General features: G+C 45.7%; 2 protein-coding genes across 3 annotated transcripts in view; both read right to left on the bottom strand.

Annotated features, from left to right (window-relative positions):
• Positions 1 to 1570: 1570 nt before the first annotated feature.
• On the bottom strand, positions 1571 to 4943 carry ENPP5 (ectonucleotide pyrophosphatase/phosphodiesterase family member 5). The gene is made up of 4 exons (XM_053461244.1): positions 4132 to 4943; positions 3224 to 3400; positions 2008 to 2232; positions 1571 to 1925 (listed from the first exon to the last, which is right to left on the bottom strand). The coding sequence occupies exons 1-4, from the start codon at positions 4673 to 4675 to the stop codon at positions 1918 to 1920; spliced, it is 954 nt and encodes a 317-aa protein (XP_053317219.1). The 5' UTR covers positions 4676 to 4943; the 3' UTR covers positions 1571 to 1917.
• An 8546-nt stretch (positions 4944 to 13489) lies between these two features.
• The window catches only part of RCAN2 (regulator of calcineurin 2), a 38229-nt gene continuing 36600 nt past the window's right edge, over positions 13490 to 15118 (bottom strand). For both annotated transcript variants that reach the window (XM_053461242.1, XM_053461243.1), the window contains one exon: positions 13490 to 13818. In XM_053461242.1, coding sequence (XP_053317217.1) covers positions 13658 to 13818 — 161 coding nt within the window. In that variant the 3' untranslated portion in view covers positions 13490 to 13657. The remainder of the gene's footprint in view (positions 13819 to 15118) is intronic.

The raw sequence follows: 15118 nt of genomic DNA, 5'->3' as shown, positions 1-15118 counted from the left end.
TGCAAACTCTGCCGTTTGTGTATAAAAGTGTTTTCCCAAATCTGATCATCCTGCCCCCCATGTCCTATTTGGGATATCTTTGAAGCCAGTCAGTTGAATTTACCTCCATCACACCAATGATGTGCTTGTATTTTAACTCTTTCCATGCACTAATTCTACCACCAGCCTTTGTCAACTTTTTGTATGTAAATTATCACACACACTGCACTTCGGGTATGAGTTTACAGCTTCTAACACACATCACAGGGCAAACAACACCCGATATGCGTTCAGCGACATCTCGATTTCGAGGCATTTCAGCAACACCGCTTGAGCAAAGAAAGTGATCTTTGATTGCCTGCTAAGCTCATTTAACGTCATGACATGGAGGGGGCGAACACGCGTTTTAAAGTTTGAGATACTCTTCAAGGGGGGTGTCCCACCATTTATTTATTTATGTTTTTATCAGCTCAGTCTGGTGTTTGAACAGGAAGCGTCACCCAAAATATCACACAACTGACAACAATGGCGGCCTCCAGGTGTGCAGACAAAGGAAGTTTATTGTAACAAAACGAGATAAAAGCAGGTTTTTCTGTCAACGGCGACAGATTACCGTATAGAGCGCTGGATTTAATGCTCAAGGAGAAGATATCTTACCTTGCGTGTCATTATAGGTTTGGGTGTCCTTGTGGCGGGTCAGTGCTTTCCGTCACCTCCTTTGTCTTAGTGGTTGTCTTTTTATTTATTTTTTTAACCGAGATGTTAATCAAACAAGCTTTAAAGGTGCAGTTCCACCTACTCTGTTGAATGTAACACTTTTATAACTAAAATGTGCATTAACAACTTAAACAATGTCTAGTACTTTTTCCAGTGTGTAAAATTGTGCTTCATTCTAAATTTTTCAGGGAATGCTTAATCATCATGTGACACAAAAGCAGGCAGAAAACAGATACACAAAAAAGGGAACTGAGGCCTTATCTTTTAGCATAACAAAATGAATACATAAAAGTGCTGATAACATGTTTTTTGCTTGTCTTTCAGTTGCATTTAGAAATAGCCAGCATTATATAATCGATTCCCTGTCCTGAAGTCCCCCCCCACCTTTACAAACCAACAACCTTACATTAGGACAGAAATATCTTAATGGGGAGGAATAATTGTGGAGGTACTAGGAGCAGGCAGTTAAGATGGCCGCTCCCATGCATAGCCAGAGGGTGGTTTCTAATGCATATTGCTTATAGAACCTTAAAATCTAGTATCCCTGACAATATACAGCTTTACATTTCTAAATAGTTTGTGTGATTGAACCTTATTTTAATGAAGGCAACTACTGAAGAATCCCTCCATGCATGCGCAAGAGAGGACGCTACAGAAATTTAAAAGGCACCTCAGCTATCATATGCATTAAAGCGCATTTGATGGCCGGAACGTCCCTTTTCAGAATAAAACCGACAAAATGAATATTTCGTGCAAGTGGAACGGCAGCCTTAATCCCGTTGCAGAAATAAATATTCAAGTATTAGGAAGTTCACCAACTTTAAAGTAAACTTTCCTAAGGATGCCAGGGTTCAAACAGCATTAGCCTTGCAAGCTCCAAAACAAGCCTTGGAACTCTTATAGCATAAGACTTATCGGCTGTATAGCGGTATACGGCGCTGGGCATTAACATCTAAATACTTGGCACTGCTCCGTAGCTGCGTTTCGGCTTGCGTGGCTTCAGAAGCTTTAACACATTATCTTTTTGAGGATAGATTTCTTCAACCTGTAAATATTCCCCCCCCACAGAAATCTAACATACCCTGAGAGATATCCCCAGTAAAGCGAAGCAGGCACTTCCAGCAGCATCGTGCAATACTTAGAACCGCGGCTTTAATTAACTTAACAGCGGCTGAGTGATCTCGACGTGTCTCTCGTGGACCACGCGCGTCCGGATGCGGTTTAGGCGCCTGAGAAAAACCAGGAGGAACGAGATTACTACTGCAAATCCGAGACAGACTCCTAGGACGTTTGCATATGATTGTGGGTTACCTCCGTATGCAGGGCATTGTTGGGGGTGGCGGACAAGCAGGTCCATCGCGTTGGTCAGGGAGCCGTTGTTCGGCAAGGGTTTGATGTCGAGTAGGTGGCAAAGAAGAGGGTACACGTCGGTGGAGTTTAGGGCATCTTGAGTGAAGTTCTTTTTGAAGGCAGGGCCACTGGCAATAAGCAGAGGGTACATGTCAGGGTGAAGATTGTCATAGCCATGGTCACCCCCTAAAAAAAAAAAAAATACAAACAATAAAATAAGAATAATAATAAATACAAACAATAAAAAAATACAAACAATAAAAAAAAATACAAACACAATAAAATAATAATAATAATAAATACAAACACAATAAAAAACTAATAATAATACAAACAATAATACAAACACAATAAAATAATAATACAAACACAATAAAAAAATAATAATAACACAATAAAATAATAATACAAACAATAAAAAATAATAATCCAAACAATAAAATAATAATAATAATAATAATAATAATTGAATGGGTTTCAAAAACACGATTTTGTTATGGTTGATGGGGTCGTTAGGGTTAATTTAGGGGCAGTTATGGTTATTGGGTCTTAAGGGTTAATTTAATTAATTTAATAAGGTTACCTTAAGGTGCAGTTAGAGGTAAAGGGAGGCAAACTTAGGGGAATCTAAGTCCTGGGGGCAGTGAAGATTAACCCTGTATTTATTTATAAAAGTATTGTGTCAGTGCGCTGTGAACGGGTCTGTGAATCCATGAGGGCACTATGGCATATCTGGGGAGGACGGAGTGACATATCTGGGGGTATAAGGCATATCAGGGGGCACAGTGGCATATCAGGGGTATGTGGCATATCTGGGGAGGGCGGAGTAGCATGTCGGGGGGTATGTGGCATATCTGGGAGGCAGTGTGGGAAGCCTGGGCTCAGATGTGCATAACTGGGGGGGGGCAGGTTGGGAAATAAAAACAAGAAATGCATTTTTATCAAAGTTTTTTATCCTGCTGTTTATTTTTAACATCCTGTTTGTTTATTAAATTAATTATTTAAATTATTTTAAATTTACATTTTTTTTATCCAATTAATTGAAAAAAAATAATCGACCAACTCCCTCCTTAGTGAATAGCCCCTAATTCTCCGAGTATACACGTTTGTATTAAACCTATGCCATGACATACGGAGCACTACCTCCAAAGCTTGGATTTGTTGCGGATTTACGTACAGTTAAAGATGTCGGACCGGTTTCGCAGGATGGTCCAACCGATATCAGCAAGAAGAAGGATGGGCTGAACGCGGACGTTCTCTCTGTAGTGGAAGCGGTCCGGGATCCGCTCCTTTTTGTACACAGTCATGTTGGGGTGCGCGTTGGCCAAGGCCTGGTACACTTCATCAAGCTTACCTGGAGGAAAATAGGGGAGAAAAAAAAAAAAAAAAAAAAACCACAACGTGTGAGTTTAAAGGTGCTTTTCCACTTACACGGCTGAATTTAAAGGGACACTCCAGTCCCGGGAAGCCCTTTAAACAGTCAACGAATTCTACCTTACGGAGAAGCTACAGCTTGCAGCACTGCCTGGCTGCTTGTGGATTCCCAGATGAATACACACACACACACACACACACACGTACACACACACACACGTTTTATACAGATGAATGAAAGAAAGAGGCAGCTTCGCTGAATCACACAGCCTCCTCGGGATATTCCGAGCCTACGCGGACGAGACGCGGCACAAAGTCCGATCCCTTTACAGGATTAGAACGGATAAAAGCGATGAGAAGCGAAAGGATTACGGGTTATTGGGAAGCGTTAACAGCGCAGGAATCAATCAATGCCGAGAAGCGCCTATTATAAAGATGAAACAGCTGCTTAGCTGCACCGGCCCAAAAGGGATAAAACCTAATCAGCGAAACATCAAAGATATACAAATTCTGCAATTACTGGCTTTCAGCGCATGCAGTCCGCAGGAGAATACCAGAGACTCAACTCTCCCTTTAGTAGATAAGCCCCACTGCATTAGGATTCTGCTGTCATCATTACTCAGTAACCAAGCTGTGATGGCATCAAAAAGCACAGTGGTAATATGTATTAAATCATTACATATATCATTATATATATAGGTTGATTTTTACCTGCTTTTGGCAAAATGGCTACCGTCGGGGAGTGGTCTATCAGCCTGTAGAGCTGCCTGTCAACATAGTCATCCAGCAGAATGACCCTATCCAGAGAAGACTGGGCCATGCCGTGGTCGCTCGTCACGATGAGGTTCAAGGAGCCCCATAACTTGGCCTTTTTGAGTTGGTCCACCAGATAGCCCAGCATGGCATCCACGTCCGCAATCACCTTCTCCATCAGCGGGTGATCGGGCCCCAGGTGGTGTCCCGAATTGTCCGGCTCTTCCCAGTAGAGCAAGCCGAGGTTGGTCAGCTCTCCGTTGAAGCACTCTATGATCCTGTCGACGCGGAACTCAAACGGGACGGACTCGTCGTACCGCAAGTAGCAGGAGGGCAAGACGTCGTGGATCTTCACGTCGGTGCCGGGCCACATGGCGGCCGCGCTTTTGTGACCCTCTAGCTGGTTCGTCACCCAAATGGGGACCGCGTCTTCCCAAAACTCCGGCTTGTACACGTCCAAGGCGGTCATGGAGAACGACTCGTTGAGGACAGGATCGAACATCTCGTTGGCCACCACGCCGTGGCTCTCGGCGTAAAGCCCCGTCACCAAGGTGTAATGGTTGGGGTAGGTCTTCGTGATGAATATGTTGTGGACCTGCGTCACGTGGGCCCCTTTCTCTATCAAACTCTTGAAGTTTGGGGTTGGAAACTTATTGATGTAATCCCACCGAAAGCCATCGAAGGAGACCACCAAAACCTTCCGCTGATCGAGCTTCAGGCACTCAGCTGCTGAGTGAATCAGCGCCAAGACGGATATCGTTCTCCAGAAGACGTCGGCCCCCATCCCGAAATCTACAAAAAGAACAAAACGCCAGATAAAAACATTAAAAAACTATTTTCACCATTATTCTGGTTTTTATAAGGAAAAACGATGCACAGAGCTTGTCTACACGGAATGATACACAAGTGCGACTGTAGTCGCCGGTCGCCATAGAAACATAATTCAGAACTTCTAACATTCTATTGGTTTTCTCCAGATTTTAAGGCCATTTAATACCTTTTTAAGCTAAAGTCACACAAGCTGTCCGAGGTCTCGTCTACCGTCTGAAAGAGAGACCTCCACGAGCTCGGCAAACCAAACAGCCCCTGCTACGGGTTCTTCATCCAGCCGCCCCCCGTGATACCCGGAGAGAGACGCCGTCTTGTAAGCGACGGCAGCCTATATATGATTGGATGACCTCAGGAAGCCCAGCCAGCCGGCAGATACCTCGAGCGCTAAATAAATCTTCTATTTCATAACTTGGCCGGCTGGCTTCTGCATATAAAGGTCATCGGCGCAGGAACCAGCCGGTCTCTTCAGGACGAGAGCGAGGATTGATTTAAGACTCTTGGCATCTCCATGTCCCTTCGGCACTTTCAGTACCGGGGGGGGGGGGCATGGCTGTAAGCATTCAGCGACATCTCCTGATCGCAGTCATACCCCCCCGTACATATTTTATTGAAACATCCCTACTTCCCATATTACATATTTTCAATATTTTATTTAGGGCGCTATGGCATTATCCCTATCCGTTACACATTTTGTATGCCGTGATGTCATGGTGACATCACTGGGCTGCCTATAAATGTAAAAATTTTTTTTTTTTTTGAGGGGGGACTCCCCCCCCTCTCCTGATCTGTCTGCGCTGATCTGGCTGTGATCAGTAAACAGGACTCCGTAGCCCTGCGTTGTGGTTGCGTTCACCCGGCAGGGGGAGCCGTTGCTCTGCTCTCCTGTCCTCGGTTGAACTTCTTGTGTTTGTCAGCAGCGACTCGTCCCGGGAGGGAAAGCCTGATCGAGTGATCGGACATTCATCATATACCGGGGTACCAGCGTGCTCACCGAGCACCGGAACGCAGGTCCTATTGGGTTTCTTGCCGCAGCTTTTCAGGACGTACCTGTACACCCTAAGGGGCACAACGAGGTTAAACCCGTAACGCGCGCAATACAGTTACGTCCCTACTTAACGAGTCTCCTCTTCAAGCCCAGCTTATTACACCAGCCGGCATCACACGACCCGGCATTCCGACATCAGAATGCAGAGAGTTCATTAGGGGCCACGCACATTAACGCGCCAGAAGCCATAATACGCGGCTCCAACTCCCTCACTTCGCTATTCACTAAGGAACATCAGGACTAGCGGTTTCCTTTAGTCAGAAGGGCCGAGCTGGCCCTGTACAATGTATGACTTAACAGGTGAGGAGCCTGAAGAAACCTGATTTAACGATACATTATAGGGGGCCGGCCGAGCTCTTCCTGCAGCAGAAGCTCCCTGGGGTCGGACCTTCGTAATGTATAGTGACGTCTAGCAGCTCGCCCTTTAGTGAATAAAGCCCCTTTGTGATCTTGCCAGCATAAAGATATTAATCATCCTTTGGCGCCGGCCCAAGCAGGAAGTCGTACGCCACGCCCCGGACCCCACCTGCGCAGCGCGTGATCCAACACCCCCGTCACGCGTGAACTTATTCCACACGCAAACAAACATCATGCAAAAAAACGCAAACATCATACAAAAAACACAAACAAACATACAAAAAGCGCAAGTGAAAAACACACATCAGATTGCGGCAATAAAATAAAAAAATAAATATATCTGTGGAAAGACACCTGAAGAAGAGACCTCTGAGGTCCCAAAGGCTTCTGTACCTTTCTGTACCTTGTAGAACGCGTGTTAGCCCCCACTCGATTATTATGGGATATTTGTAAATGTCAATCATTTATGGGGCTCCTGTAAGATAAATTGCCCTTCTGACTGCCCCTGCGGAGGTATTATTACTTCACGGTATTAGCCCCCCGTGTACTCGGCCCTGTACACGCTTGCCGTGCGGTAATACCTCGGTTGTGTCGTGTAGCTGTCAGGGTCCCGTGCGGTACAGACCGGGGCCGGTCGCGTTGTACGGCAGTCACGTGGAGTCGTTGTGCACCGCGGGCTGCTCGCTTCTCTCTCACCTGTCGCGACCCCTCTCTCTCCTCTGTGTCGCAGAATCAGCCACTAACCCCGCCCCCTGAGCCCGATTGGACAGAATTCCATCGCTAAAGTAACAAGTTGTCGCTAATTGGACCAAAGGAATGCCAATCAGGCTGGCTTCTGACGGCGCGAATGACCGGGTTGCTGCTTTTGGCAGTGTGTTAGCGCTGTGCCTGAAAGTATACGCGGCTCTTATACACAACCCCGTGTCGCTACCTCCAGATATACACAGCTCTGTGCCGTTGTCTGCCGGTATACGCAGCTCTGTGCCGTTGTCTGCCGGTATACGCAGCTCTGTGCCACTAAATGCAGATATACACAGCTCTGTGCCAGTGTCTGTCGGTATACACAGCTCTGTGCCACTAAATGCAGGTATATACAGCTCTGTGCTACTACCTGCAGGTATACATGAAGAACACACATGGAGTAGCCTCCCAGCGGAGGTGGTAGAGGTTAATACAGTGAAGGAACAACAGAAAGTATGAGGTCTCTACAGCAGGAAGGAGAGAGCCTCGGCGGCCCCCGAAATGTGCAGCTGCAGCCCCCGTTCTTCCGCAGACGTACCTGAAACCCGCGGCTCCCGGTTGACGAGAGGTCCTTCCAGGATAAACCGACAGCTGACTTTCCCAAGTTATCTCAGGATACAGTGACTCTACCCCAGGGGGAGGTGGTTTGGACGGCTGACAAGAGCTGCTGAAGGATTTAGAGCCACTAGAGGGCAGCGCTGTCTCTGCAAATCACCAGCAAAAGGCTTTATTCACTAACTGGAGAGTTCTGGCTTTATTCATTAAGAAGGGCCGACACTGGCCCCGGATAATGTATAACTATATGGGCGAGGAGACTGGAGAAATCTTTCTGAATTAGCCATACATTATACAGGGCTCTTCCTGCAGCAGAAGGGCCGCCATAATGTATAGTGAAGGGGAGGAGCGGCTGTGAGCTGTGCGCCCCGGAATACGCGAACAGTCACATGACGCGTGGGGCACGCTCCGCTAAACGTCTCGCCGGCGCCTCCCACAGCCTTCTCCAGGACCGGAGGCAGCGCTCTCACGCGGGGAGAAGACGGCCATCATCCAATTACATTCATAGATTTATTTTTGGTCGTTTTGATTGATTTTGTATAAATTTATATAAATATTAAGCGAAGAATGTGTTAAATCGCAGTAAAAAAAACCACAATCTCACAACACGCAAACCGGCCATTCATCTGTCCTGTCCCTGTCTGAAGTTTCCTTACTGTATTTACCTCTACCATGTTTGCTGGGAGGCTGTTCCACTTATCTAATGAGGTCACGCTTGTCTCCGGACAGGAGTGCTGAGAGCAGTCAGGGTTGAGTTGGGTCGGGGGGGGGGAGAGATAACGGAGATCATGGAACCGTTCAGATTCCCGAGCTTTCCACGCCTCGTTCCAGAGAATCACAAAGCTCTCCCGCCAGCCCCCGTTGATTTTTGTCAGTTGGAGGGATTTCTTCTCTCTGGTTTGTGAGGTCTTTCTGCTGCGCTGGAACAATCCAGATCTTCGGATCCAGTGTGTTGAACTAAAGCTATAGAATGACTCGGTCTTTATCACCCTGTCGGACTCTCTGAGACTCACTCTAAAGAAAGTCTATGGAAAGACGGACTTCATTAGCATCGCCATAAAGCATCAGCTCAGTGCGGTGTCTGAAAGTCACCCAAAATATCACATGACTGACAGAAATGGCCGCCCTCAGATTATTACTGTATACAGCTCTGGGGGTTATATTACTGTATACAGCGCTGGGGGGTTATTACTGTATATAGCGCTGGTTGTTATATTACTGTATACAGCCCTGGGGGGTTATATTACTGTATACAGCGCTGGGGGTTATATTACTGTATATAGCGCTGGGGGTTATATCACTGTATACAGCGCTGGGGGGTTTATTACTGTATACAGCGCTGGTGGTTATATTACTGTATACAGCGCTGGGTGTTATATTACTGTATACAGCGCTGGGTGGTTATATTACTGTATACAGCGCTGGGGGGTTATATTACTGTATACAGCGCTGGGGGTTATATTACTGTATACAGCGCTGGGGGTTATATCACTGTATACAGCGCTGGGGGTTATATTACTGTATACAGCGCTGGGGGTTATATTACTGTATATAGCGCTGGGGGTTATATCACTGTATACAGCGCTGGGGGGTTTATTACTGTATACAGCGCTGGTGGTTATATTACTGTATACAGCGCTGGGTGTTATATTACTGTATACAGCGCTGGGGGTTATATTACTGTATACAGCGCTGGGGGTTATATTACTGTATACAGCGCTGGGGGTTATATTACTGTATATGGCGCTCGGGGGTTATATTACTGTATACAGTGCTGGGGGTTATATTACTGTATACAGCGCTGGGGGTTATATTACTGTATACAGCGCTGGGGGTTATATTACTGTATACAGCGCTGGGGGTTATATTACTGTATACAGCGCTGGGGGTTATATTACTGTATACAGCGCTGGGGGTTATATTACTGTATACAGCGCTGGGGGTTGTTACTGTATACAGTGCTGGGGGGTTATTACTGTATACAGCACTGGGGGTTATATTACTGTATACAGTGCTGGGGTTATATTACTGTATACAGCGCTGGGGGTTATATTATTGTATACAGAACTGGGGGGTTATTACTGTATACAGCACTGGGGGGGTTATTACTGTACTGTATACAGCGCTGGGGGTTATATTACTGTATACAGTGCTTGGGGTTATATTACTATATACAGCGCTGGGGGTTATATTACTGTATACAGCGCTGGGGTTATATTACTGTATACAGCGCTGGGGGTTATATTACTGTATACAGCGCTGGGGGTTATATTACTGTATACAGCGCTTGGGGGATTATTACTGTATACAGCGCTGGGGGGTTTATTACTGTATACAGCGCTGGTGGTTATATTACTGTATACAGCGCTAGGGGTTATATTCCTGTATACAGCGCTGGGGGTTATATTACTGTATACAGCGCTGGGGGGTTATATTACTGTATACAGCGCTGGGGGTTATATTACTGTATATAGCGCTGGGGGGTTATATTACTGTATACAGCGCTGGGGGGTTATATTACTGTATACAGCGCTGGGGGTTATATTACTGTATATAGCGCTGGGGGGTTATATCACTGTATACAGCGCTGGGGGTTGAAGTTTATTGGCACTTTAAATGTTCCCACAAATAATTTGCCTTGTGTAACCCTTTGAATGCCAGAGTCATGTTTATATACAAAAGGTTTAAAAAACTCACCAAATATTCCGTTTAATAGACGAATCCTCTATAAATCTGTGCAGACGCCGTGCAGAGCCCGGAACGCGTATTTTACTGTTTTTTGGGCTTTTTCATACTCCATGTCAGCATATAATCAAGAGCCTCTGCTTCGGAAGTTGATTAAAGGAACATACAGGCAGCATGTGCAGACAGACAGACAGACACGCGTTCAAAAGTTTGGGGTCACTTAGCTGTTTTCATTGAAAACAAGGACATTTCTGTCTGTAACAATAATTACAAAAGAGTTTTCTAACCATCAATTATCCTTTTAAATTTAAACTTGGATCAGGGAACACAACGTGCCACTGGAACACAGGAGTGATGGGAGTGATAAAGGGCCATTGGAACCCAGGAGTGATGGGAGTGATAGAGGAGTGATGGGAGTGATAAAGGGCCATTGGAACACAGGCGTGATGGGAGTGATAAAGGGCCATTGGAACACAGGGGTGATGGGAGTGATAAAGGGCCATTGGAGCACAGGAGTGATGGGAGTGATAGAGGAATGATGGGAGTGATGACGGGCCTCTGTACGCCTATGAAGAGATCCCATTAAAAATCAGCCGTTTCTAGCTACAACAGTCATTTCAGAGATTTCTTTTGTTTTCTGATCGGTTGCCGCCGCGTCTTTTCTGTTAATAAGGTAAATAAACACAGCGGTAGAGTGCAGGGGTTCAAATATCGGAAGTGCCTCCGTTTTATAGAGTCTTACAGATATTTACAACATGTTTCAATTCATAACAAGTGAAAAAGGTACATGTGTGCATGTCGTCTCCTCATGCGCGGGAATTTTACTTCCGCCATTTTTTATTTTTTTTTGCTCACCGGGTTATAAAACGCACAGGCATTCAAATGACGTCGACAACAGGAATAATCACAGTTTAATATCCTACTCATTTTTTTGGGAACAAAAAAAAAACATATTGAGACAATTATACAAATGTACAAAAAGGAGATTCTGCATTAAACCCTGTTTTTTGCCTATTAATAATCTCGGGTCTGTTTCCACGCGAAACGCGTTGGTTTGCTCATTTCTCTTCTCATTGTTACGTTTTATAACATTAAACGAAGATTTTATTTCCGACAGGGAACCCCGGACCGAATAACACGTAACATCATGCTTATAATAACAATGCTTCGAAACATCGCGTCTAGCGCAGTCGTAATACGAGATATTGTTGAAGGCCAGTTGTGCGTCTCCATCTCCGGTTAGATGTTCGAGGAGAAGTCCAGCGGCAGCGCCTTCCTGCTTGGCAATTATTAAGGCTGGAGCGTACCTTTGCATTAGTGGAACTTCATCTTTAACACATACGTAAAAGACAAATACAATAGCCAATTGTTGCAGCCCAATGTGCTTATATTTGTTAGGAAACCCCCATATGTGCTTAAAACTGCCCAGACCAGAGAGTCGGCCCGGAGTGGCCATCTGGCAAAGCGGGGCAAATGACCGCTGGGCATAACTAGGAACTTTCTGGCTCCGGAAACACAAGGTCCCCCTGAGGGTAGGAGGTCCCGCTGACGTCGGAGGGTGGTCCCGCCAATGTCCCGGGAAGTGGGTCGTGACACAGTGCTGGACCCCGCCAGTCACCGTATGCCCCCTATCATATGTTTTCGAGGTGGTCCTTGGGAGCCACCAGACGTCCTCGGGTGGTCCTGGCAGCCCGTGCCACCGGGCACCTTTGTGTGATTGTGTAAGATGTGTCTAAAAACCTGCTCTATTGCGTTTTCCCAGGGTGAGGACCAACTATGAGGTCCCGTGTATTATATCAGTCCTTCTCATTCACACGCATAGGCTCGAGGCCTGGGGTGGAAAAATGCTATTGACTTCACAACAGCCAATGCTTTAGAACGCACAAAACGACTGCATCAAGAACAAAGGCCGCCAGTTGGAAAACCGTATTAATTCGGGTTCACCGAGTCAACCTTTATGGTTTTCATTGATGAAATCCAGAACGGTATTTAAACTACGGGCTCCACTCACTAGAACCTGAGATTTTCCACACGTGTTGAGAGTTCCTACTACAAAAGTTGCTGGTGGCTTGGCAGCCCGGCTTACGGCAGCCATTAACTTAAGGGACCTCGGCGTGTCCAGGTTGGCAGCATTCTTACTAAACCAACCGGGGGAATTTACCGTGGCTCCGCAGGCACCAAAAGAAACTGGGTTTAGTCCCAGCAACGTCCGGATTTCTGGCCTGGAAACTTAAAAGCCGGTGTAAAGCCGGTATAAAGGGCAGAACGTAACTAAGGAGGCCTACTGCTTCCTGAAAGGAGTCCTAAAAGTATTCATTCACTAGGACTATCTGATCAGACTGGTTATTGCTGACGTGTAATTAATTTCACACATGCATCGGGGCATTTATTTAGATGGAGAACACAATGTGGGAGAAAGGGATAGACATCAGGAATAGGGGAAGAGGAACACGGGAGAGGACCACCGAGGACAAGATGTGGAGAGGACACGGACTCAAGACGAAGAACCGAGATACTAAAGAAGGTCGCAACCTCGAAAATGACCCCACAGGAGGAAAAGTTATTAACAAAAAACACAGACAGAGAGATAACAAGAGCTAAAAGACAAATGATAAGAGAACATAGAACAGAAAGAACAGCCCCCGCCAGAATCTTACATAAAACCGAGTCCGCCTGACGCATTTAACGAGAGCTGGTCGGAAAAGAATGTTTTTCACTCAAGAACCAGAAATACTTTAACTCCAGAGTCATCCTTCTTGGTCTGCTTTACAGTCTAGACCTTTTCCCTCATCAGGACCAGATGGTTCTAGACTTGAAGACCACCGGAGTTCCACAAGGCATAGAAAAGTCTTTGAAGATAGCGCATGGACAGGAGGAGGGCAGAGAACTGTCTAAACCGGGTTGTGTTGAAGCCATGGTCTACTGCCTCTTGTTGGGCTCCTCAACAAATGCCACCCAAACCATCCACTCATCGGGAATCTGATGCACGCTGCCATGTTTCTTCTGGGCCAGACGGGCCCTTTATTCAGAATAAAGAACACGGTTTAGCTTTTTATTAGACTATTTTGGTACCCAGGGGACTTTGGAGTCGAGACCCTTCATCATCAATGAGAGCTTGGCTACGGCTTCTGTATTGCCCCATGCATTACGTCACAGTGTGCCAAAAAACCTCCCTATAAAAATGAGAAAATTCTACTTTCTAAAGGAAGAGGAAAGAATAGAAAACCTGTATTAAAATGACGGGTGATGACACAGCACTGGAGGGACCGGTCAGTTAGGTTGGGTTGGGGGGAAGCCGGGGCGTCTCGTTGGGATGATTTTGGGCTTTGGTGAATTCTTTGGGTCTTCTTCTTCCTCCAGGTCACTGTCGCAGACGTGGACTACAACGCTGGGGGTGGACTCCGTGCCCGCGTGCAGCTCGTACTTCTGACCTGCGGGAGGACGACACGACGTCAATCAGGACTGCAGATACACCCCAACTTAACCCCCTTCAAATTAACCCCTACTCACACTCCAAAAAGAGTCTATAATCTGCTCCATCAATAAAAAATAAACTAATATCCCAGTGTTCCAATTAAAAATACATTATTATACCAACATTCTGATAAAAAATAAACTATTATCCCAGCGTTCTGATAAAAAATAAACTATTATCCCAGCGTTCTGATAAAAAATAAACTATTATCCCAGCGTTCTGATAACAAATAAACTATTATCCCAGCATTCTCCTCCAAATATAAAATCGGATGGAACCGTCATCTACTTGGTTGGTACTGAAAGGGTTAAAGGTGCTGTTTATAAAGAAAACATTGAATTTGTTAGCCGAACGGTCACAGAATAGTGCACGGAACAATACCGCGAAGTGTTAAATTCAGTTGGTGGAATACAGGTTTAGGAGACACTTCTGAGAACAAGCAGCAATCTGCGACCCGAAGCCTCCGGAAGCGAGAGATAAAGAGAGAAAAAGAGCAGAAAACGGCCCGATGTCTCTCTTTGCCGCTGACCCCGGGGTTCCAGCCAATTTCTCAGTCGCCGGCTGACGTCAACGATCAGAGCGCCGAGAGGCAAGCGCTCCCTGCCAGTCGCAGGCAAGCGGCTGCGTGCGTTCTCTGCACACCAAGTAAATCTCATGACGAGATCGGAGTTCTTAGCTCTTTGTTCTGGAGAACGGTTCCGTAGCTCGGCTGCACTGAGAAAGTCCAAGTCAAGCGGTGACTTTACTGAGGCCAGTAGCACCCAAGACTCCCGATTCTACATTGTACAGCGCTGCAGCATACGATGGCGCTATACAAATCAATAATAATAAATCTGATAAATATAACAAACGTTTAATAATTTATATATAATAAATATAATATACAATAAAGGAGTGCAGCATTTTGCCACTTTTTTATCCTAAGCTACGATTTGCAGTTCTATATATTAAAGGAATCCTCGTATAAGCGATATCTATGTGTTAGAGCCCCGCGTTACGTGTATACATCTTCCTGTACTCACGATCTGCATGATTATTCCTCCCCATTATGTTAACTCCCCCCCACCGTTAAGCCGCTGATTGTTCTTGATTGAGTCAGGCAGCCTTCGCAAGGCTTTAGGACCGGATATTCTTTAGAAGCAAAAGCAGGCAATTCCCTAAAATCCTACTATTTAACTCTTTGATGGCACCCGTCACTCCAGCAAGGGTTAAACTAAAATAATATGTGACATATTTCTATTGGCAAACTGTAGAAA

This window comes from Spea bombifrons, chromosome 3 (assembly GCF_027358695.1).
Source record: "Spea bombifrons isolate aSpeBom1 chromosome 3, aSpeBom1.2.pri, whole genome shotgun sequence".
NCBI lineage: Eukaryota > Metazoa > Chordata > Amphibia > Anura > Pelobatidae > Spea > Spea bombifrons.
This window is presented reverse-complemented; position numbering and strand designations above follow the sequence as displayed.